The following is a 25196-nucleotide window of genomic DNA, read 5'->3' as shown; positions in this document are numbered from 1 at the left end:
GCTCTTCAAGTGGTCCTCCTGGTTTGTTAGCCAAGCTTGGAATCCCATAATTTAGGATAAAGAAGCCATTTGGCATAGTGCTTTAGAGTTCACATGCCCTAGAATAGCTTTAGAGGGTTTGAAAATTCTTAACTGTTTTTAATTTACCCTCTACAAGTTCTATAACTCCTCAAGAACTCATTTTAGCATTTGTGTAGCTCCTCTGTATGAAGTGTTATACATATTTCGAAGGGGAACAGAACAGCGCTCTTCACTGGAAAGGACTTATTATGAAAGGGGATAGAGCCAGATGAACAGCTCTGAAGTAGAAAGCAGTAAGCACCATTCATCACTGCCGGTCGCTGTGCTAAGGATACCACTGTAGAGAAGGCCGTGGACTCTGAAATCAGTGTGCCGGGCTGGTGAGGGGAGCAAGGGTAATTCAGTGTCACGAGGGCTATGACAGGTCAAGGGGCCATGGGAAGGGCATCTCTAGATGAACTACAAATACCCATCGGGTATTTAAGAAGTTCCTTGGATCCAGATACGTGGGGAATCTACTTACAGAGGGGAAGGATGGCCCAGGCAGCAGAAGTCCCTTTTGGGGGAACACTGACCTCCGATACTGCTGTGGTCACATTGATCTCTACAGGGGAATAAAAGAAATCAGTTTAGAAGGATCTGCATTCAGACTTAGAAATTCAACCACCTGGTAGAGAGCCTCATGCCCTTTTGCATCCATCACTGATGTTCAATATCTACTACAATCATGTACCAAGAATAACCGGTCTAGAAGTATTTGCGAGTCTCATGCTATAATAGCCATTTCATTAACAGCTGTCTCAGAGAAATCTTAATGAGTCAGGTCAGGCTAAGAGTTGCAGGTTTTAAGTCTTTGGAGTTTAAATATAGGTTACCACTTAGGGGCAGAACGAGTAGTTAAAGGCTGCATTAATGATTTAAGGAACAGGTAGGTACAAAGAGTGTGGCTGTTAGCTGAGATGAACAGTTTGCAGAACAGAACCCAATACCTCCAGGAGCTAGTCCACTAGTTGGTGACATTTCTGTTGTGTTGGTATCTTTTGTCTCACTGTAAGTCACAGTAGTTGCAGTACCTGAATTATAAAACCAAGAACCGGGTCAATGCCAAGGTTCCAGAGTGGCTAGCCGTTTAGCCCAGACAAGCCATGTGATGGGTTATTTGAACGCTGCGGGAAATTGACAAACCACTGCCAAACCAAGTTGCAGGGTGGGTGTGCCATAACCAAGGGAAACAGCAGCAAAACCAGAGAGACACTGGGGTCTTCGGGCAGAATCGCAAGCATCTGCAATTGGACAATTCAAAAGGACCGACGGCCTCACTTAAGGACCCCTCTAAGCAAAGTCCCAGGCTCCTGGAAGCTGCAAGAAATGCTCTCAAAACCAGACCACCAGGCATACCAGTCTTCCTGCCTGTCTGATAACTGCTTTCTCAGTAAACGGAGCTAGTCCCCATAGGGACTCAGTATCACGCTAATAAAAACCTCACAATATGAGATCCTTGCTCACAACCCGCGAGTTTAATTTGCCAGTTAATCAAAAGCTAAGAACAGGAGACTAAAATGCAGTTTCATGTAAGTAGCAGTTTAAGATAATGTCACCCACTGGGGCCAGAAGGTTTCCTGTAACCACGGCCTTTTTTTTTTTTTTTTTTGGCTGCGATGGGTCTTCCTGCTCTCTAGTTGCGGTGAGCGGGGGCCGCTCTTCGTTGCGGTGCGCGGGCTTCTTATCGCGGTGGCTTCTCTTGTTGCGGAGCATGGGCTCTAGGCACGCAGGCGTCAGTAGTTGCGGCATGCGGGTTCAGTACTTGTGGCTTGTGGGCTCTAGAGCCCAGGCTCAGTAGTTGTGGCGCACGGGCTTAGTTGCTCCGTGGCATGTGGGATCTTCCCGGACCAGGGCTCGAACCCATGTCCCCTGCATTGGCAGGCGGATTCTTAACCACTAAGCCACCAGGGAAGTCCCCCAAGGCCTTTTTTAAGCCTAATCTCAGGCCTCTTTCTTTGGAGGACAATGTTAAGACTTTGTTTAATTATCTGCAAGTTGGCTGGCTCAGTGCTGTAATTGGTATAAATCAGCATAGTCACCTATAGACTCATCTAATGTTGAAATGAGTTAGTCCTGAAGTAGTGATGTGAACTCCTGGCATGCAACAGTAGCAGATATGTTCTCCAATCTATTCCAAGAGTGAGTTAAAACAGAATTCTTAAAATCCAGGCTAGTTTTTGTAGCTAGTGTTTTAGTCTAATGCCTGTTGTATGTCCTGCTTGTGTTTGAAAAGTAAAAAGCCTTACTTTGGCACTCTCGGCCATTGTCCTCTAGATTGTATCCATTGGGACAGGAACAGGTATATTTTGGAGAGTGGTCATTAATCTGTGGGGCTGGCAGGCAGAGGTATTCACATCCTCCATTCTCCATGTCTTCTTCGCACCAATTTTTACCTGTTCAGAAAGAAAAGTCCTTTAAAATGGTCTTCCAGTGCCTGCTATACATAAAGCTTGGTTCTAGATGCTGAAGACATGACTCCTTGTCTCCAAGGAGCCTAAACTTGTGTACTCTGTCAAACCCTAAAGTTAAACCAATACCAATGAAGGATAAATTTAAGGGTACAGGCAGCATGCTCTAAGGACAGCAAAGAGTCAAAGAAACTTCTTGGAAGTAGGATAAGAGTTACGCCGTAAACAGATGGGTGGTGAGGGAAAAGGTGGGGAAAGGAGATGGGTGACTGGACCTGGCCTCACTATTGGTCCAAAGCTTACAAACTGGCTAGTCTGAGGCTCAGAGGAAGGAGAGAAGCATGCTCTGTGGCTTTGCCTCGCTCCCACAAAACGGAAGGAACCCAGCTATGGGGAGGTTTAAGGGTCTCATTTGGATAGAACCAGTCAAGTATTCTGAGCAGGAGACCATAGTGTTTCAGGAAGCACACAATTCCATACAAGACGTGCCATGGTGGGGAGGGAGGAAAAGGCTGTGGCATAAAAGCTACTTTGGAGGCCAGTGCAATAGTCCTAGCAAGAAGGAATGAATGCCAAGGAGATATGGAAGAGACTGAAATAAAAGACAGAACACTGATGGTTGGGAGGGCAGCTAAGAGATGAAGTTCTCAAGCTCTTTGACTTGGAAGTCAGAATAAAATATACCCAGCACCAGGTTTGAGGGAGGGTCCAGGAGGGGAAAGTTCCATTGTAGAGCAAGCTGAGTTGCTAGGGAGCTACAGATACCCAGGGGCACTGTGTCATGCTGCTACCCTGAAAGTAGCCACGAGGGGCTCTGCTTCCCCACAATACCTGATGGCTGTACAAGTGCATGATAGATGATGATGTCTTGGGCGTCGTTAAGGTTGTTAACTAGAGTGGCCAGCTCCGATCCAGTGAATTTATTGGCGCCGTAGACGGCTTCATTTTCCCCATCTATCCAGTAGACACGATCCTAAAACAGAACCCCCATATTAGTATGTACGTGTAGGATTAACACGAGTCAGTCTCGAAGGTCATTATTATTTACTGGCAATTTAATGGACCAAGTTTATTTAAAGCTGGTCTGGGACATCGGATGTAAAACTCTAAGAGAAGCATGAGTTCAGGTTTCTTAAAATGCTATGAGGAATCAGTATGTCCTTTGTCCCAGGTTTTAGGTGAAAGCAGTTTCTCAAGTCATGCCCCTCTGTCCTTCCCTCCTTCCCCTGTTCTTTCTCCCCAAGGTGCTACCGTAACTCAGAGGTACACACTTAGACACACGTCTTACCTCAAATATTGTGAGTGCGAGGGGATGAGCTAGGAATTCCAGAGACTTTAGGACTATCCTGCGATCTTGGCCGTTCAAGTCCACACTGGATAACATGTGCAATTTGGAATCCAGCCAATAGAGGCGGCCCTTTATGAGGTCTGGGTAGGGGAAGAATGGTCACTGTATAAGAAGTCAGTACTGCTCCGCTTCCATTTAAAATAGCTAAGGAATCCAATACTCTACTTTCACGGTTCCTTCTCCAGCCGGGGTTGTTAACAGGGTCCCATCAACCTTGTGAAGCAGCATGCAGAATCTGTACCCACATTCATTTGGGGGGACTCAAGGGGTACCTGAGATTGTCAAAGTAACTGACTTAAGAAGTGTTAGTGACATTATAGAAGTATTAAAAGAGGTGAGCATTTTGTTGCTCTCCCCTGAGGAGCCAGAAGAAAACCGTTATGAGCCTGCAAGTCAGGAAACGCTAGGGCACCTAGGCCAGGAGTATGTAGGATGAGAGTTCAGAAGGCCCAAGAGTCACCTAATTCATGTCACATATTAGCTCCAAATGGATAGAAAAGCTAGTAATTATGGAGCATGTCATCTGTTAAGTCCACCATTCCACTTGTACTGTTCGGTTCCTCTCATCCTAAGTCCCTGCTAAAGAAGGCACCATGAGAGTTGTCTGCTGTAGTCCAGAATTAACTATGGAGATGAGTTAAAACTCTGCAGACAGTTGAATTGTGGTCGAGGAAGGAAGAACAGACATACCGAGTGTAATTCCGTTAGGCCACTGAATGTCCGCTGTCACCAGTGCCCGTCTATCAAATCCATTCATTCCTGCTTTTTCGATTTTAGCTGGTTCACCCCAGTCTGACCAGTAAACAAAGCTGGGAAGAATTAAATTAGAAATAAGCCTTGGCGGTTTAGAAGGAATAAAGTTGCAGCTTGAGACAGACATTTTCAAAGAGTGAGCAGAAAACTCTAGGGTACAAATTGTGCCACTTGAGGGTCTAAATTATGTTCTGGGTAAACAAAAGTTAACACTGAATCTACAAGCTCATTATTAACTATATTAAACTATATAAGTCTGATATTTAAATTTCAGCCCAAAGTCACAGGTTATATATTTCCTGTATAAAAGGCCAATTCTTTCAGTGGAGTAAAAGATGAATATCTGTTAAGTTTTATAGTAGGGGCGGGTTGACTGGGTTCTAGTGAGGCTTCATGGGGGCCAATTGTGATTACTATAGCCTTAGTCAAATACCTTTTTTTTTTAATTATTAATTTTTATTGGAGTATAGTTGCCTTACAATGTTGTGTTAGTTTCTGCTATACTGCAAAGTGAATCAGCTCTATGTATACATATATCCCCTCTTTTTTGGATTTCCTTCCCATTTAGGTCACCACAGAGCACTGAGTAGAGTTCCCTGTGCTATTCAGTAGGTTCTCCTTAGTTATCTATTTTATACATAGTAGTGTATATATGTCAATCCCAATCTCCCAATTCATCCCACCCCCTTTTCCCCCCTTGGTAGCCATATGTTTGTTCTCTACATCTGTGTCTCTATTTCTGCTTTGCAAATAAGTTCACCTTGTACCATTTTTCTAGATTCCACATATAAGCGATATTATATGATATTTGTTTTTTCTCTTTCTGGCTTACTTCACTCTGTATGACAGTCTCTAGGTCCATCCACGTCTCTGCAAATGGCACTATTTCATTCCTTTTTATGGCTGAGTAATATTCCATTGTATATATGTACCACATCTTCTTTATAGTCAAATTCCTAACAGCTGCTTTTCTATATTATTTAGGGGCAATTTGGGGGAAGTCCTCAGTGAAATGTTTCTAGAGAGGTCTGTTTATTTCCATTGGACTTTCAGACAACTTGCACATTTAGATGAAAGCCTAGAGGTAATGTGGTTACCAAAATCCTTACAACTCATGCTACTACTTAGGTTGGATCATCCAGAGCTGACCTGATAAAGTGTTCAGACAAAAATCAAAAATCATTTGCATAGTGATACGAACTTATCTATGAAAAAGAAACAGACTCACAGACATAGAGTACAGACTTGTGGTTGCCAAGGGGAAGCGGGGGTGAGGGAAAGATAGATTGGGAGTTCGGGGTTATCAGATGCAAACTATTATACATAGAATGGATAAACAACAAGGTCCTACTGTATAGCACAGGGAACTATATTCAATATCCTGTGATAAACCATAATGGAAAAGAATATGAAAAAGAATGTATATATGTATAACTGAATCACTTTGCTGTGCAGCAGAAATTAACACAACATTGTAAATCAACTATACTTCAATTAAAAAAAATCACTTGCATAGAAGCTGGGGGGGCATAAGGGTTTAGATACAGCTTTTGGTGTACCTCAAATCAGAAATGTTGTTTCACTAATGTGAACCAGCAGTCATCTGCTCAGGGAGGGCCTGTCATATAGATGAGGCCATTCCCGGGTTGCTCAACCGTGGCACCACTGACATCTTGTACTGGATGATTCTTTGTTGTGGGGAGCTGCTAAGTCTTGGGATTTCAGTACTGCTTTAGGCATGAGGAAAGCTCCTGACCTATGCAGATAGCATCCGAGAGGCTACGTGATGAAAAGCACAGAATACAAACCCAGACAACGGGTCCACAGCTATGGAGGCAGGCTCTCGCAAGTCAGAGTTAAACAGGAACTTCCTCTTGGTTCCATCTAGGGTAGCTACTGAAATAGTCTTAGAAGCCGCATCAGTCCAGTAGATGGTCTTGTACACCCAATCAACAGCAATGGCTGCAGGATTATAGACATTGTCGATCATTTTAACATGTCTACCAACCTTGTCATCAATTGAGGCACTGAAACAGAATAGGTCACAAGAAATTTAAGAGTTTGACACCATCGGAGCCTGGAGAATGGACTTTCTGCTCACAAAATGGTCAACAACTTTGTTCAGAAAGAACTCTAGTAAACCCCATAGCTCAGCTCACCACTCCAATTATGTAACCATGCTGCTTACTGATTCTAAACAATACTGTAGGTTATCTCGTTGTTGGTCTGTATTCTACACGTAAGAACACCACACTTCTAAGTGAAGCTATTTGTTTCAGTAACCATCACCTGAGTTTCTATAGCTGCCGTTAAGAAAAAGCTATCACTACCATTTCTATTTGTAGCAACTATGAACAGTTCTCAACTAACTGGAGAGAAAGGGGGGAAAATTGGAAAAATCAAGATGTTGTCTGTTATAATCTTATAGTTGTAGCCATCTTTTATTTTATAGGCGATTGTTACTTTCTAATGAGGAACTGACAGTAATTTAATAAAGAATCAGTGTTTAGAATTATTATTCCCAACTAGTTAGATGCTAGATTGGAGCAAGACACAAGAGAAATTCCTCCAAACCTTCCCAAAGGCCAGTGACAATGACTTAGGCGAAGACACCAAGAACTGAGAGTTACCTGAAGATGGCCTTTTGGCTTAAATCAGCCCAGAATAGTTTCTGAGCAGCAATGTCAGCATCGAGAGCCACAGTGTTTCTTAGCTGTTCAACTAGTTGGATATATTCTTTCCTCTCCAAGCCAATCTTCCTGATGTCTCGTCTATTAGTGAAGATCAGACTTGGCTCTTTGCCTGCAAGACAGGAGTCAGGTTAATTTAGTTTTGCTGTAAGAAGGCAAGGTCCTTCCAAGTCCCCTCCTCCCAACAGAGGAGCACTTAAAAAGTGAGGGCACTGCTGAACACCTCAGGAATACTCTTGCTGAAGTCCATGCCCTGGGACCTGCAAGCACTTCAGCACTTCCTATGGTTTAAGAAGGCAGTCCTGGAGTCACAGCATTCAATAAGAGGGCGGCTGATGATAAGTTACTTATTTGAATTGCACTCAAGTTTTGGAAGCAGAGAGTAAGCAGATATTCAAGGTACCATATGCAAAAGGAACTGACCAAGGCAGGAGTCTGGGGCAACAATTTGCTATTTAACCTATGATATTGCACTGTGAGTTTAGTATCATTGCTCTCAAGTACTTTTTAAATTTTATATTTAGTTTGACTGTTGTAGTCACTGGCTGTGCCTTTCATAATCACGTAATCATAAAGGTACCAGAGCAACACCAGTCCAAGTCCATTTACCTACTGCCTTGCACACGCCAGTGGCAAGATCCATTTGATAGCCACGACTACATTCACACTTGTAACCGCCTTTTAAGTTGATACAAATTTGACTGCAGATTCCCGGATTTTGGCATTCGTCAATATCTAGGAGGGAAATTAGAATTAGTCTTGCTGTTCCTAGATAACCTACGGAGATCTACTGACCTTTCCCATCACCCCCGGGGCTTGGGCTCTGTTCTTCGACTCACCTCCACAGGTTTTCCTATCTATCAGTTCAAACCCAGCTGCACAGTCACATTCGTAGCCTATAACTAGGTCTTTGCAGATATGGGAGCATCCGCCATTATTAACCAAGCATTCATTTACATCTGAAATCAAAAGGTAGTAGAGTATAACTCAACACTCAAATTGATATTCGTCCTATTAACATTTAAAATCCAGGCTGTTTGAGATAACTTGTCTAGATGGTCTGGTCAAGCCCATGATTTTTCTAAGATCTAATAATCCGTCTTATAGATATGCATCTCAGCGTGTATTGGGGGAATAGTCAACCCAATCTCCTTGGCACGTTACCAGTTAGTTAAGCAGTGTTTAGTCAAGTTTCTCTATTGCTGATTGGTTATCTTAAAGGGGGTGAAACTAGGGACTACTTTGTCACTACTTCTAAGTCATAAAATTTCACTTTTAAGCCCAACAATTGAGCCTAGTTCATTAAAGTAGTTTACCCAGGCATTAGGCAGGCTCCAAACCGCATTAGCTCTGCCGGGTCTAATTAACCTTCCCGAATCTGTCCTCAAGCAACCCCTTCACTTACGACATTCTTTCAGGGGCTCGTCACTCCAGTCCCTGCAGTCCTGCTCCTGGTTACACACTTTACTGACATCTATGCACTCCCCGCTTCTGCACTTGAACTTCCCAGGGCCCAAGCACTGATTGACTACAAAGAGAAACACAGAAGAGAGATTCCATTCGTGGGTCTGATCAGAGCAGTCCTTTGACTCACAACCCACAACTAGGGACCCTTACCATTTTTGCAGTTGACTTCATCAGAACCGTCGACACAGTCTCGGATGCCGTTACACTGCCTGCTGCCGTGGATGCAGCTACCATCCTCGCACTCAAACTGGTCAGGTTGGCAGGTTCGGGAAGCTACAGCGGGAGGGAACGGCAGGGGATGAAGCCAGCCAAAGCGTCCCTGGTTGATACGTGGGAGAGAACTGCACGTGCCATACTGATAGGAAAGCTACTTACGACAGTTGACCTCATCGCTGCCATCCTTGCAATCAGGATCCCCGTCACATCGCCACTTCTTGTGGATGCACTCGCCGGAGCCGCACTGGATCTCGCTGGCTGGGCACTTGGTGTGGATCACTGGCTGGCGGCCACACTGCTCGAGGGACTCATCTGACTGGTCCGAGCAGTCTGCGTCGTCATCGCACACCCAGCTGATGGGGATGCAGGAGGAGGTGCTGCACTGGAACTCGTGGGCCCCGCAGGTGGGTGGGGTGCAGTCAAGCTCGTCGCTGCCGTCGCTACAGTCATCCTGGCCATTGCACACGAAATTCCTGGAGATGCAGCGGCCGCTGGAGCAAGTGAACTCATCAGGGCTGCACGTTATGTTGCCTATTGAGAGAGAGGACGCCCCACTGAAAATGCATCCAGACCCATCCTTTCAAGCATCTTGTCCCAAAATCTAACATGCAGATCATGGATCATGAATCCCAGCTTTCTTGCCTAACTTAAAAGCTAAAGTCGGATTATATCAATAGGCAGTTCCCAGAATACTAGGAAACAGTCTTACCATGTAAAAGATGCTAGGACATTTGAATAACAACAGAAATGAAGGACCGAGAAAATAGTTGAAGACTAGAAATTAATTTGAGATGAGATGCATCTTAAAGGGACAGTGATTAATAACTTAAACTGTCACAAGAGACTTCACTGGGGAAGGCAGACATGAGTTATCTTTAAATGGATATACTGCTCATCAGGCCAGGCCACATATCATGAGCTGAGATGATCATGCATCAGGTATATAAGCAAACATTCACTCATAATAAGCATTATGACACCATCACCAAAAAGTAGCCCCCGTGTATTATAACACCATACACGGTTCCTTCTCTTTTGGTCCTTCCAACCAGGATCAGGAATAACAGGTCTTCAATACTTTCAAGTTTTAGAAAGTCACTTCTGGGGCTAGAACTGCAATCTAGCAGCCAGGTGTGCTAATAATGATAAGCTAGTCAGACTAGCCAGTTTGTACTTTGACTCAAATTCCTGCCAAATTAATTAAGGTCAAAAATTGGTGGTAATTGGGGTGGAGACCACGACTCTCTTGGGAAGCAAAGTCTGGATTTAAGAGGGAAACACATGGCAGTGCCACAGCTTACCAATCCATAAAGCTCAGTTCTAGGATTAAATGCCAAAACTCATTGGACTAGGTGCAGTGGTAATGACCTCAGGAGGTGACTTCTACGCGCAAGACTGGTGTTTCAACTACAGGTACCCTCAGCTCGCTGTACACTTATTGCATCAAGAGGCCTGTGCTTGTCAGTCTCAGGAGGCCCTATAAAAAGGGCGGTAGCTTGAAAGAACATTCAATGCAATGTTTGTTTAACCTAGAGATTTTCCCAGGGCCTCACCTTTAACATTGAGCATTTTATTACATATTTTCCAAGAGCAGAAACATGAAAGGCTAGGAAACAGAGTTAGCTTTTACAGGCAGGAACTGTGATAGGAGACAAAGGTACCACCGGTTGGGTAGAGTTATCTTTGGGTATCTGCCAGCAAGATGTTAATTCCTACTTCTGTGCCAGTTTAACTTTTAGAAAGGTTAAAAGAAAAACTAGTTTGGGGGCTGAGAAATGCTTTTGTGAGACTCAAGTAGTTTATTCCACTAAGCAGATCCAATTTTCGACCTAGGGATGTGTTTGCTGCCCCTCGTCCCTTTCTAGCTTGATTGAGCCCAAGTGAGGAAGGCCCACGAGTTACTGCCCTGACTGAGACAAGAGTCCACACAATTGCAGCTTCACTGAGCTACTTCTACATGGAAGTGCCTTGGATGACTTACCTTCTTATTTCTATTTGCCTAGAAGAAACACCCAAGCAAGCAATGGTCAATTACCATGCGAACTTCTCTCAGAGTTTGAGGGCAGTTAGGAAGGACAACTAGTAGAGCAGAGAGTGAAGTCATTAAAAGGCAAGTCAAGTCAACTGCACCTTCATGCCCACCCTTCTTTGAGCAAAAGGGTCTTTGGGATAAGCCACTCAACACTGATCTTCTTACCACAGTTTTCTTCATCTTCTCCACTGTCACAATCATTTTCACCATCACATCTCCAGGACACTGGGATACACTGAGTGGAACGGGCGCCACAGCTGATTTCATTTATGCGGCATGTTCTCATATCTGTTGATGATATACAGTCTCAAAAGAGCCTCCAAACTCATGAGTGCAAAGCTGCTGCTCCTGTGCTGCCTGGAAGTGGTGACATCTGTAACTCAGTGGCCGGGCACACGGGTGAAATTCGACTTACTAGCTGAAGCCTGGGCAGATCCTTCGACAGCTCCATGGCTTGGGAGCCATGCCAACCTAGGCTACCTGGCAGTCCACCCGAGAGCCTTGACCGTGCTATTCCATCAAGGTTCCATGGTGTGCGCAGTCCTGGCTTTTGTTTTACTTGGCGTGGTTATGTTCATTGGCTGGCCTGCTCCTTGACCATTATTTATCTGCTGGGTATCAAGTGACAGACCCAGATACTGGCAACCTAATCCCAACTTCATTAAAAGCCAGATGGTCTATCACCTATGAAGTCTTCCTTTGCCTGGATTCCTTCACAGGCCTCCTTCACAACCTCCTTTCCACTGACATCTTGCAAAGTAGGGACACCCCCTAATTCTTGACTTTACGGGGTCATCCCCCACTAAAACTTGGGGCTGAATCTTTATGGAACCCGTCTTCACCTATGGTAACTCACCTCCCTTGGCCAATGCTCATATAACTTCCCTTACTTCTTGCCTGGAAAACCGAAATTAACACACGTCTCTTCCTTTCTGCTTGATTCCGGACCTAAACTTTGTTCATGTTAGATTTCCACTTTTAGTGCTTTAACAGGTCTCTACTGCCTTAAAAGGAACACTGAGACTTTCTTCACCAGGACATGCAAATGATTCTAATTTAACTGTCCCAAATCATCTTCCTCTATGATCTCATAGACTTTTTCCTGAATATCAGCCTAAGGACACACACGTATGTGCATACCTATGAAGTTTCTCTTATTTAAGAACAAGCTGTAAGCTCCCTACTTTAATAACTTTACATTACATGTTTCTTAAAAATTGCTCTATCATCCTATTTCTAGTCACCTTACCCCTTCAGTAATAGATTTTTTTTTTCATAACATGAGAAGCTGTGCATCTAAAAGCTTATACTTGGCCCACAGGGGGACCTTCACATCTTGACTTAGCTTCCAGGACCAGAGTACCATCCGCTCAGAGTCATTATCGTCAAACATTTGAAATCTATGCACCTAGTCAAGGAGTTCTTGAATCTTCTGGCTTCAGTCTTAAATGTTCAATAGTGAAGCTACCCAAGAGAACGTCAGTCTTGTTAGACTAGGAAGAACATTCTTTATGTTTTTAAAGATTGGCTGTTAATGATTTGACTGACCTTGGAGTCAACTGGCCTAACTTTAAGGGAGGCCAAGGAAAACTAACCAAGTTTTAGATCATACAATACTTAGAGCTATGAGACACGGAACAGCTTGGAAAAGTTCAAGTCCAAAGCAAGTCACACTCACGGCACTGCTCTGGGCTTTCATCAGAACCATCTTCACAGTCGGGATCCCCATCACACTGCCATCGGTTGGGAACACACTGGCCATTGTTGCACACAAAGTCAGACTCGGCACACGTCTTCTTCACTACGAAAGTTGATTTGCAGGGTTAAAGTTGAAGTCACTCACCCAAGAGCCCTACATTCCCACTGGGGGTACAACTGCATTTTGATATGTTTTACTCTAAAAAATAAATCTGAGTCAGTTAGCACACAACTGCCAATATCCAGGAGAATCTTAGAAAAATCTTTTTTTTTTTTTCCCCCAATCTTTTTTTTTTCCCCCTTTTTCCCCAGAGGAGGAAGGTGATCATTTGAGAGACTTAGAGGACACTGAGGTCAAGGGATCCCTTATAATGAACTTCTTGCCTGCTTGATAACGTTGAGATTCAGTAATAATTTTGTTCTTTTCATGCACTTCTTCCAAGTCATTCAAGTTTAACAGTCAAACGACTGGATCACAGTACAACTGTTCTAGCGGCATCTTGTAACAACACATGGGTTTAGTGCAGAGGTAGAAGACCCAGCTCCAGTACTGAATACTGTCACCCCTACAGGTCTATTGGGGCAGAGGAACCCACTGGGTAAGAGATAGAGAAAGCTCAAACCTGAGTATAAGAGAGGTTGTATTTAGCATCCGAAGGGTGGGCTCACATCAACCAGCTAAAAGTCACTGAGCCTGCTATGGAAGCTGCCAGCACCCGTAACTGACTACTAGAGTTAAATAGCCCAAGACAAGGTATCAGTTCTGCTACTAATTCTTACTAGGGCAGCCTTTTCTCCTTAATTAGGGTGACCATGCAATTTGTTGTCCAAATTGACGCAATCTCAGTAGAAGGGGGACAGTGTTAATTTTCCCAGGAAGATAAGCATTGACCAGGACCGTGCTAAGCAAAGCAGGCAGCTTGGTCATCCTACCTGGGAGGAAGTCAGGGAGTAAGAAGAGTCTTGACAAGGAGCCACATCGGGTATTCTAGGGTCATCCTTCTCAGATTATATTCTTCTTTGCCCATGTGCCTATACTTTCTACTTGAATTTCCAGTTTAAAACATTCTTCTCTAACGAATATTCTGTAATGGGAAATCAGCTAAAAGCCAACAATTTGCTGAAAAGATGAAAGGGACCACCTCAAGTCAGGGGTTTAAGCCAGGTACAACACTCAGAGTTCAGAGTGTAGTAAACCAGAGAGCCGCTCTGGGTTAGCCTCAGATATTGTTAATGGGGAGACAGTGATTATAGTCAATTTCTAGAACTCAAGATGGGATGATCAATTATGATGATCTGAAAAGGATTATTTATCTCCTAAAATTGTGTAGCCAAGGGAACATGAAAGGCCATGTTACTTTTTAGATTCATACCTGCTTCTAAAATCACTGAAATACTCAAACACCAGTGTTAACAGTTTAAGTGATATCCAAGGCCCATCTTCTCCTGAGCATGCAGGAAGGTGCCAGAGGGTCTCAGAGTCAGTTATTGTAATTCACCCTGTGATACTCTTCAGAAGTTGCAAAAGAGAGAGTAGGGAATGGTTGTAAAGAGACCTCATGAATTTAAGAAGTATAAGATGTTACAGGGATAGAAAAGACTTGTTATACTACAAAGTGAACAAGATACACAGGGTCAGCTAAATTGCTAGGGTTCCTCTCTCTCCATTCTGAGCACAGACTGGGAGGGTAAAGACAGGCTGTTTGAACTGGGCCTTGAGAGATGGATAGAAATTTAGATGTGCCACAGGGGAAGAGAACTACCAGTTCCATTCTTGGGGTATCCGAGTTACTGATGTATCAGTTCAGCCTAACACTTGTAGAAGAATGAGTTACTAGGACTGATAGAACATGGCTTGCAGAATCCAAGCTGAAGTTGACTAAGTATGCTAGTTGACATGCTTGAAATTGTAACCTGCTGCTGTTGTCAGCAGGTTACAGTTGCTGAAATTGTAACCAAGTTCAACATCAAGAGGTTGGACAGGAAAAATAGGAATTGGCTTTGGAAGTTTTAAGTAATTGTGTAGCTTTTCCCTTCCATGGAGGAACATCTCAAAATAAGCATTCGGAACTTCCCCAAGCAAAGCTCCCACTTTCCTTCTCTACCTTCATATCTGAGAGGCAGAGACGAATTCTGGCCAAGAATATATTTACTTTTTCCCACTTTGCATGATCTTGATTGTAGGTGCATCTACCTCCTTACCTCTTCCAAACCTTCCTGTTACGTAGCTAGAATTGATTTATGCAGAGACTATTTTAGGAAAAGCCAGCGATGACCCCACAATGACTCAGGTTAGTTTCTACTGAGGTAGTTAAATGGTAAAGTAAGACTTCACACCATGGAGAGAATAATTACTCTCTAAAAAAAAAGGGTTTTGCCAAATGTGGTTTAGCACAGAAGAAGAATGGCTACTTACACCAAGAGAACAGTGGACAAGAGTGAGGTCCTTTAGTGAGAAAATTAGTGAGAGAATTATATCACCCAGGTAACCCAGAAAGAGCACGGAACTCAATATCTTGTAGAATAGATTAAAATCTTAGTGTTAGAATGCAAATGATATAAATGTGTCACACTGGAGAACTATTCTTGGTCCTGAGACTGGAGATAAGCTTCTTTTCTGATATTGCAGCATGGGTTTACTCTGCTTCCAAATGAGCTGCTAATTTACATATTGGCATGCAGACATCCATGATACTGCTCTGAGAGCTCAAGCACAGGACTGTCTGCCAGTATGTTTATACTATAGCATTTTAGTAATGATGCATGAAGAAGTAGGTAAGGGCATAACAAGATGGCAGTTGATGAAATCTACATTTAGCTTCTATTTTTCTTCTGGATTTTTAGTTTGTAAAGTGGACATCTTTATGTAACGTCTTTTAAAAGGCAAATGACAATGTTATCACCGACAAGAGTTTTACGACACAGAACAAAGGGATCATAAAGCAAACTTCAGCATGTATTCAAGGTACCTAAATGCCATCTTGACATGTAGTTCTCAGCTGTCCTGGCTTAATGAGAGGTTACATAGGTTGCAAAAACAGGCATTTCTCATAATGATCTTTTAATAGATGCTAATCGATGGGTATGATGGCATATCCCTATTTTCTTGGGGGAGAGAATGTCTTCCATCTTGCCTAGTGCTTTAAAATCAGCATCTCTGTAGACAGGGAATTAAAAAAAGAATCCTTATCTGATCTTTGATCTGGGCTGGCTTATAGTTTCTATACCAGGAGTAAATTAATTCCTGAAACTGCAGGGGATTTCCTACCGTCCACGGCTTGCTTTTTGGGGATCGGAACCATTTGAGAATTAAAAAAAGAAAGTCTGTTCTAAGCAATCTTCAGTCTGTCTGTCTTCCTGGTCCTCCCCTTCCTTCCTCTAGCTTCCTATACCAAAATTTTGTCTGATCTAAGATCAACCGGGTCTATCATTTGAAAGGAACTCCACTGTATCTTCAAAATTCCATACTCAAGTCGCTAACTTCACATCAAACACTCAATCATATCCCTCCAGACCAGGAAGTATAGAATCTTTGGACTCGAGTTCAAAGCAATTCTTAGGAGTGGATTCTATTTTTCAGAGTCTCGATACATTTGTAGAAACTAAGATATAATATCATCATCTGTCAATACAATGCATAAGTCCTAATGGGGTGGCAGGTGCGACTGTCCAGCTCTTTACTCACCACAGTTCTTTTCGTCACTGCCATCAGCACAGTCTTCGTCCCCGTCGCATTTCCACAGCAGCGTAATACAGCGGCCATTTGTGCACTGGAATTGGGAGGGTTCACATTTGGCTTTTCTTCCTAAAATCAGGAGGGAACACTTAGCTAAGCTGGGACACAAGGATGATAAGTTAGAGATGCCAGTTACCTGAAACCCATGGATAGGAGTCCTCTTGGAGGGACAGCTGCAGACTCAGAGGCTATAACACTGTAGGGGCCAGAGCTGGATGGGCCTTGGGGCAGTGACTGACAGTAACTGAGTTCTTAGCTGGGCACACGCCATCTGGATAAGACTAGATTCCCCAGCCTCTCTTGCAGGAGGCATAGCCATGGGACTAAGGTCCGGCTAATGGGATGTAAGCAGAAATGGTATATACAACTTCTGGGAAATATCCTCAAAGGCACGGGGGATCCAGTTTCCTTAATTTTATTCCTTTCTGGTTCCTGAAAACTAGGCATGGTGGCTGGAATGGTAATCTTGGGTCAGTGGAGCCAGACCAAGATAGAAGGAACGTAGATTGCCCAGAGACTGCATGTGGCAGGGCAGGGGATTCACCTGTGGACTCATTTCTCCCATTCATTTAACTCAGTTGTGTCGTTATAATCATGCCACCAAATCCTAATCCTTTAATGGCATTTCTTGTCCACATTCTATACTGTTACTCATCAATGATGCTTCTATTACGAGCAAAGTAAAGGATATTTAGAAAAGGCAAGAGGTTTAATACGTGGTTCCTTGTCTCAGAATTTGAGGACCAATTGGAAAAAGACATGTTTACAAAATGACTCTAAGATAAAAAGCACGAAGAAGGTACGGTTAAGAGGTGAAGGGAGATCATTTTTTTAATTTAATTTTTATTTTATATTATAGTTGAGTTACAATGTGTTAGTTTCAGGTGTACAGCAAAGTGATTCAGCTATACATATATATATATCTCCATTCTTTTTCAGATTCTTTTCCCAATCCTTTTCCCACATAGGTTATTACAGAATATTGAGTAGAGTTCCCTGTGCTATACAGTGGGTCCTTGTTGATTATCTATTTTATACCTAGTAGTGTGTATATGTTAATCCCAAACTCCTAATTTATCCCTCACCCGCTGCACCTTTCCCCTTTGGTAACCATAAGTTTATTTTTGAAGTCTGTGAGTCTGTTTTTGTTTTGTAAATAAGTTCATTTGTATCATTTTTTTAGATTCCACATATAAGTGACATCATATGATATTTGTCTTTCTCTGTCTGGCTTACTTCACTTAGTATGATAATCTCTAGGTCCATCCATGTTGCTGCATTATTTCATTCATTTTATGGCTGAATAATATTCCATTGTATATATGTACCACATCTTTTTTACTTTTTATTTATTTATTTATTTATTTATGGCTGTGTTGGGTCTTCGTTTCTGTGCGAGGGCTTTCTCTAGTTGCAGCGAGCGGGGGCCACTCTTCATCGCGGTGCGCGGGCCTCTCACTGTCGCGGCCTCTCTTGTTGCGGAGCACAGGCTCCAGACGCGCAGGCTCAGTAGTTGGGACTCACGGGCCCTGTTGCTCCGCAGCATGTGGGATCTTCCCAGACCAGGGCTCGAACCCGTGTCCCCTGCATTGGCAGGCAGATTCTCAACCACTGCGCCACCAGGGAAGCCCCCACATCTTTTTTATCCATTCCTCTGTCGATGGACATTTAGGTTGCCTCCATGTCCTGGCTATTGTAAACAGTGCTGCAATGAACATTGGGGTGCATGTATCTATTTGAATTATGGTTTTCTCCGGTATGTGCCCAGGAGTGGGATTGCTGGATCATATGGTAGATCTATTTTTACTTTTTTTAAGGAATCGCCATACTGTTCTCCATAGTGGCTGTACCAGTTTACATTCCCACCAACAGTGTAGGAGGGTTCCCTTTTCTCCACACCCAAAGGGAGATCATTTTGAACTTAGTGATGTGAGAGAAGCAAAGCAAGGTGGGAGCCACAGACCTGGATTCTATTTTTCTGAAACTCAAGTTTTCCTATGCTCAATGTATGAATATAATTCACATAATGGCATGAATGAATACTTGGAAGTAGGACACTTAGGTTTTTTTTGCCTGGAATGGGACAGCTGACATTCAGGTGTTTCCTATCAGTAGCAGGTCTATCCTTCTGGAGGATGTAATTTCTTCGAGATAAAAGGCAAAGATCTGGTTGCTTACAGCAAATACACCGCAAATATTCGAGAAAACCAGTGGAGCCATATAGTTCATGCAGATTCCTTAGGGAGGTCTTCCCAGCGGAAAGCCTTGCGACTTCCTGTACCTTTCAGCATCTGCAGCTGTGGCGTGTGGGCATAAGAACAGATGCTACAGTGACAAGCACAGACTGGAACTCTTGTGTCATGTACACAATGCTCTAGTTGGCATCCCTACTCTCAGCTACCCCCTACTGTCTGGGAGCATGCTATACTTTGTGGCTAATTCCCAGGGAGATGAAAATTTGGTCCTAGTTTACCATATGGGTGTGTGGTTACTTAGATACTAAATGTACTCATTTAAAAACTATATGTACCACTCTGCCCGCAAGAGTGTAGTTAAGCTAGGACCCAGATACAAAGCAGGATGAATCAGTGGCACTTCCTATCTGCAGTTCATTTTTTATTTTATTTTATTTTTTTATAATTATTATTAGTTTTTTGGTCACACCACGTGGCTTGCAGGATCTTAGTTCCCCGACCAGGGATTGAACCCAGGCTCCAGCAGTGAAAGTGCTGAGTCCTAACCATTGGACCACCAGGAAATCCACCCCACCCCCCACCCCCCGGCATTTTAAAAAATTTACCATGTTAACCATTTATTTATTTATTTGGTCGTGCTGCGTGCCTTGAGGGATGTTCCCCAACCAGGGATTGAACCCGGGCCATGGCAGTGAAAGCCTGGAATCCTAACCACTAGGCCACCAGGGAACTCCTCTTCCTACCTGTATTTCATACTATACATTCAATCCTCAAATATTTTATTGGGCACAAGAACGGGGAACAAGGACAGGGTAGAGGCCGTCAGGAAGCATCGCATGCTAGTTTTTATACCGCGAAACCAAGTATGAAGTACCTGGCTTCCTCTCACCCTCCCCCTTTTATCACTGGAGTCTCGATATAGTCTTAATATTCTCAGTGCTGGGGTTATCTGTTCCAGGGCCCACTGGCTGTAGTTCTTTATCCCCACGGCCTCTGACTGTTGTGGGAGTGGTAAGAATCTACTTAGAGTACTTTACTTGAAAAGTAAAAAAAGAACAATTTATAGTCAGAGAACAGAAATATACATATACTTGGAAAGAAAAGTCAGGTTGCAATTAGAATACCTTTTGAAAAGGTGTTAGTTACCAAAGCTTTTAGTTGTTTGGTCAAAATGAGACAAAAACATCGATGTTGATATCTATGCTGTCAAAAAGGGAACCATATAATCCGACTTGGACAGGGACTTAAAAGTAGGCGTCAGATGATGGTTTTCCACTTGGGGTTAGGTACCTGGCAGATCTCTTTAAAAATGAGCCTTGATTGTAACTACAGATTTTATAGACACTCAAGATGGCCTGGGATTAAATATGGGCGCACGATAGCCTAAGGCTGGTGTTTAGTCCACTGTCACCTTAAGGAGGCTCTCTGAATGTAACTGTAATATACAGGCAATCAACAGTAATAAATGCTGGGTTAAAATCCCAGCAATGCTGCTTTAAGAGTCGCTGTTGAGCGGGCTCAGGACAGACACAGGCATTTTCTTAGTGTTTATTCCAATATCTCAAGACAAAAAGGAGTTTAATTTCTACCTCTTATCTCAGACGTTTCCCCTTCACCCAAGCTTCTGCCCGGCGGTCATAAAGCTGTGTTTTACCATGACACACACGGCTCTCCATTAAGAAAGGAGAACAATGGCGTTAGGAATGGAGTACGCTACTAACCTACCATCCCTGCTTCTTTAAAAGAGGAGAGGGTGGGAGTGGGGGTGGGTGAAGCTAGCTGGCTTTATAAAGGGCTCTTTCTTTAAAGAGAAGAGATGTCCTAAGCTCTATGGCCGTGCCTCGGTTTCTTAAGTTTCCTAAGCACCTTGTTCTGAAAGATTGCTCCTGGGTAGAAAGGACTGCCTAGTTCTGTTTAATTCCCTGCATCGTGCAGAGTGGGGAGAGCTCAGACACCTGATTGCAGCGTGGTGGGTTTTCTGCCCGAGTTTCAGGAAGATTCTCCCTTTACGCCTGTGGTGCCTACCTGGGAATGCTGCCGTACAGAGCTCCAAAAGAATGGAAAACACCAAACGAGTTAAGCTTTGGGTTTGCAAAGCTTTGGGGGATTACAGGATTGTGGGTGTGTAGTCTATTTTCATCCATGACAGTTAAGTCTCAAGTTCAGCATTATACTTTCATAAAGGGAACTGGGTGAGCTTGAAATTATTGACACCCAAGGTCCTTTCAATGCTTAGGCTAAGCTAAAGCCAATGATGCCTCAAAAAATAAATTACAAGTAGAAGCGCTCGGCATCCTACAACCCAGGGTCTATCTGCTCAGAAAGGTGAAAAGTCGGAGTAAATGTGATTTTTAGCGGGTTCCTCAAAGTCACGGGGTTCACAGGAGTGCCTTGGCAGCATCGGGGTGGATGCAATCAGGGGAAAGGCTATGACAGCAGGGAACCTGGGCATTCCGCCTCTGTTTCCACCAGTATTTCTTTTCAACATTGGAGTTTTGTGTAAGAATTTGAAAAGGGTTCCATAACTTTAAGAAATCAAACGGTTGGACTAGATCTGGGTTTCCTTTCAGCTCTAATACTTAGGATGAATATCCCTACCCCTTTGGGCCAGGGGGTTGGAAGTCACTTGTACCTAGTCGTCTACACGGCTGTTTACACTTGTAACGAATGACTGAATGCCCAGAAGAGCTGAAGATTTCCTCACTAATTCTGGGCTTACACAGTTGATATCAGACTCTGCAAACTTACTTCAAGGCGCCCATGTCCCAGGAGCCTTGCTTACCTAAATAGTTAACGTTGCTACCCAGACATGTTGGCAGTTCACTGGCTCCAAGCAACTCAGGGGTTTTAATGCATTTAGAAGTCAGCCTGCCGTTGTTGTCTAATTGTCCCTGCAAGGGTTAACATGGAAGAACAGTACGTAAGCTTCGGTAAAACAAAACAAAACAAAACAAAACTGCATAGACCTTACAGTAAATACCAAGCCTTCCAAGTGGGCTACGAAGTCCCCTGTAGGGCTCCGAGTGGCACCTTGGCAGGAGTGCTCCAAAAGGGATGCCCACAGTAAGGAGATGTTTCTGTGTGTCAGGCTCAGACTTGAACTTCAACCTGCACAGAGGGGCTGCGGCTGCCACACTGCTGGGACGAGCAAGGCCAAGTGTTCACATCTCTCACAGCCCTCCCATTTGCCTGAGTGTACGGGTGTTATCATCTCCTGGAATTTTCGTCAGTCCATTTGTTTTGGCACTTCTGGGGCTGCCAAGGGCATTTATTTTTAGTCCAGCTCGCTCCTACTGCTTGCCACTTGAACGCCAATCTTTCTATTCATAGGCTAAAACTCCTTTTAGGACAAGCAGCTTTTCAAGTCTGCAAAGAAGTTTTCCTACAAGGGAAGAAGGTTAGTAAGAGGAACTGAGGATGAGAGACTGAGCTGTGTTCTGGCCTTACTGTCAGCCTCTGAAGCCTTGTGAGAACCAGGCGGGGGGCCAGCTAAACGCTGTGAAATACTTGGGTTAATCCTTCTGATTCACTCAATCCTATAGTTCAATTGTCAGTTTTCCCATTTACATCAGATTGAGATGATCTTGAGAATCATGGATAAATAACTTAATTTTTATTGTTAGCCAAACACTGTTCTAAGACCTCAGTCTCTTAATTGATTTAATTCTCAATCCTACACAGTCAGCGCTACTGTTCCCCTTTTACATATCAGGAAACCTGTTTGGGGAAGGGAGGACAGTACTTGCCCAAGATCACCTTGGGCAGAACTAGAATTTGAACTCAGGCAGTCTGGCTCCAGATACCATGTGATTGAGCACGCATACCAACTACAGCACCTGACTCAGGACCACTTCCTTCCAGAATATTCTGCTGACTTGTGATATGGGTAGTAGTGTCAGTTTAAATTAATCCAGAATTAGGTACTATCACTTATCAGGAAGTCACTATCCTAACAGAGCCTTATTGTTGAGATAGAGCCCACCCTCCCGTCCCCATTTTGATTTTTAAAAAATGCTGCCTCAGTATCCTTAGCAGGTCTTTTCCTAGAAGGACTACAGTGCTTGGTTTTCTTGTCTAGAAAGAGCTAAGGCCCTCCTGATATATTTGGGAAGTTATTAGTTTTGTGGGTGGTAAGTCAGTAGTTCTCAAGATCACGTTTGTATCAGGAGCCCCTGAAGGACTTATTAAAACACAGTGCTGCCCCCTCACCAGAGATTCTGACTTTGTAGGTCTAGCATGGGGCCCAAGTTTGCATTTCTATTGAGTTCCCGGAGGCTGTTGACCCTGCTGGTCCCTGACCACACTTTGAAACCACTGCGGGAAGGTTAGGAGGCTGAGATTCTACCCACAATGCAGGTGACTACTTCATTCTCAGGGTCGGACTCTATAGTACTCACCCCATAAGTCCTTGTGTGCATCACTGGATGGACATAGATGACAACTGCCAATCTAACAACAGAGATTATGATGACGACCTTTGTGTCATTAGGTAAAATCTACTTGGATATCTTAATAGGCATACACGGTAAAGAGGTTCTTCTAAAATCTGTCTTCCCATCCCCATGTGCCTGATCTTTTTTTTTTTTTAAATAATTTTATTTATTTATTTATTTATTTATTTTATGGCTGTGTTGGGTCTTCGTTTCTGTGCGAGGGCTTTCTCTAATTGCGGCAAGTGGGGGCCACTCTTCATCGCGGTGCGCTGGCCTCTCACTATCGCGGCCTCTCTTGTTGCGGAGCACAGGCTCCAGACGCGCAGGCTCAGTAATTGTGGCTCACGGGCCTAGTTGCTCCGTGGCTTGTGGGATCTTCCCAGACCAGGGCTCGAACCCGTGTCCCCTGCATTGGCAGGCAGATTCTCAACCACTGCGCCACCAGGGAAGCCCCACCTGACCTTTGACTGACCCACCACTTACTCTAAATCAGTAGTCCAACAGTGAGCCCAGATTCTTCTCCCCCGACATTTTGCCATCAAGTCCTGGGCATGTCCAAGCACTCATCTCTCACTTGATCTAAATTTGTCTCTTGTTCCTCTGCCTCCAGGCTGCCATGTTCTCTATCCACATCAAGATGGTGAATCAGGCAGCCAAGAATGGCCCAGAGTGCCAGGGATGGGATCACTTGCAGGCTTCTCACGGGCTCTAGGATTGTCTAGTTTCCTACCCATTTCCCCTGGCTTCTCCCTATCGCTTACCACTCGTTCAAATGTCATCCTTGAACGAGGCCCTCAGTTGCTTTCTTGACCAATTAGGTGTGGTCTGACTGCTTTCTCACTGTCTCCTGTGCCTGTCACATAGCTGTCACATACTGAGATGTGCTCACCTACCTGCTTCCATCTCTACAAACGGAGATCCCCTATGGCAGGGCCTGGAATGTGTCTTTGTAAGTTGGGACCAGGTGCCTGACATTTAAAAATTTTTTTAGGCACTAGCAAGTATTCCCCAATGCATCCGTTGATTTGTTAGTTCGCTAATAAAGTTGGTCTGAACTACAGATTTTTTCCCCAAAGCATTCTTCCCAGGTTTTCTGAACTTGAAACCAAGTATGAGCAGTTGTTTCACTAGTTAGCATACTTTGAAAGACTCTTAGGTTACAAAGGCCACAGTTCCCAATGCCTACGAGGGTACTTTCACCTCATCTTCAGAAACTTTATCATTTAAAAACAGAGCACTTTCCTGCACTTATATATCAGAATGAGTGTGTCAGTGTGGGTATGTTAGCCTCGTTTCCACATGAGGAGAGAGGTTCCGGCACGCAGGGAAAGTTAGCAGTGGCTCACTGGTAAAGTTAGAAATTTCAGGGCTTTTACCTCTGACAGATTTTAGCGCTCTTTGGTAATGTTCGCAGCCATCCATTGTTGATTGAGTGCTATCACCTTTGTAGGATCATCTGCAGAGACGGAATAGTTCCTGGCTTTGTCATATGAGAGTCTAAGTTCTCGGTGATTTTTGAGAAACCTTCATAAGCTCTAACCCACATGGTGTGTGGGACCTCCAGCAATCTTCAGCGGCTACCTGCCTCTTTTATGATTAAGTCTTGACCACTGCGTCTGCTCGCTCCCATCCAGAGCTTCTATTCCAGGCTGTCTTTGGATCACTGATTTCCTGGTTTGACTTCCCCACTACACTAAATGCCATGAAGGAAGAGCCCAACTTCTTGGTCACTGTGTTGCCTGTGCCTGGTGCTAAATGGCATGTGGTTGGGCACTCAGTAAATGGAAGTCAAGTGGTTTTCAGCAGAGGTACAAAGGAGGCTGGCATCAAACTACCACCTACTTAGGGAACCTACAGATCAGTTAGTAGCTCAGACCTCGGGAAGGTATCTTAAGAAAACTAAAGATCAGAGGCAGTCTATAAAAGAACCTTATTTACTCATAGTATCTGGGGGAAGAATTATGTTATAACACACGAAGTAACTTGCAAATGTTGTCTATCACCATGGGTTTTATCGCCTCCCTTGTCTGGCAAATTACAAGCCCGACCCGATAGCCCACCCCTCCCCCTCCCACAACCACGTCTAGACACATAAAGGCAACTAGGCAGCAGAGCCAACTTGGATGACCCAGGTCGGGGGCAAGGTCGACCACTCTA

General features: G+C 43.8%; 1 protein-coding gene across 7 annotated transcripts in view; it reads right to left on the bottom strand.

The window, feature by feature from the left end:
* Window positions 1–25196, bottom strand: part of VLDLR (very low density lipoprotein receptor) — a 31971-nt gene that overhangs the window by 1989 nt on the left and 4786 nt on the right. For 3 of the 7 annotated variants that reach the window (XM_082470905.1, XM_082470904.1, XM_082470903.1), the window contains exons 3-18: window positions 16361–16480; window positions 12656–12778; window positions 11143–11265; window positions 9105–9476; window positions 8880–9002; window positions 8668–8790; window positions 8102–8221; window positions 7872–7997; window positions 7203–7374; window positions 6381–6599; window positions 4510–4628; window positions 3760–3899; window positions 3303–3444; window positions 2310–2456; window positions 1011–1094; window positions 545–625 (exon numbers count right to left, since the gene is read on the bottom strand). In XM_082470905.1, the coding sequence (XP_082327031.1) occupies window positions 545–625; window positions 1011–1094; window positions 2310–2456; window positions 3303–3444; window positions 3760–3899; window positions 4510–4628; window positions 6381–6599; window positions 7203–7374; window positions 7872–7997; window positions 8102–8221; window positions 8668–8790; window positions 8880–9002; window positions 9105–9476; window positions 11143–11265; window positions 12656–12778; window positions 16361–16480 (2334 nt within the window). The remainder of the gene's footprint in view (window positions 1–544; window positions 626–1010; window positions 1095–2309; window positions 2457–3302; window positions 3445–3759; window positions 3900–4509; window positions 4629–6380; window positions 6600–7202; window positions 7375–7871; window positions 7998–8101; window positions 8222–8667; window positions 8791–8879; window positions 9003–9104; window positions 9477–11142; window positions 11266–12655; window positions 12779–16360; window positions 16481–25196) is intronic. The other 4 variants (XM_082470906.1, XM_082470907.1, XM_082470908.1 and 1 more) reach the window with 4 other exon arrangements.

The sequence above is a fragment of the Balaenoptera physalus genome, assembly GCF_965194825.1.
Source record: "Balaenoptera physalus genome assembly, chromosome: 7".
In the NCBI taxonomy this organism is placed as follows: Eukaryota; Metazoa; Chordata; class Mammalia; order Artiodactyla; family Balaenopteridae; genus Balaenoptera; species Balaenoptera physalus.
This window is presented reverse-complemented; position numbering and strand designations above follow the sequence as displayed.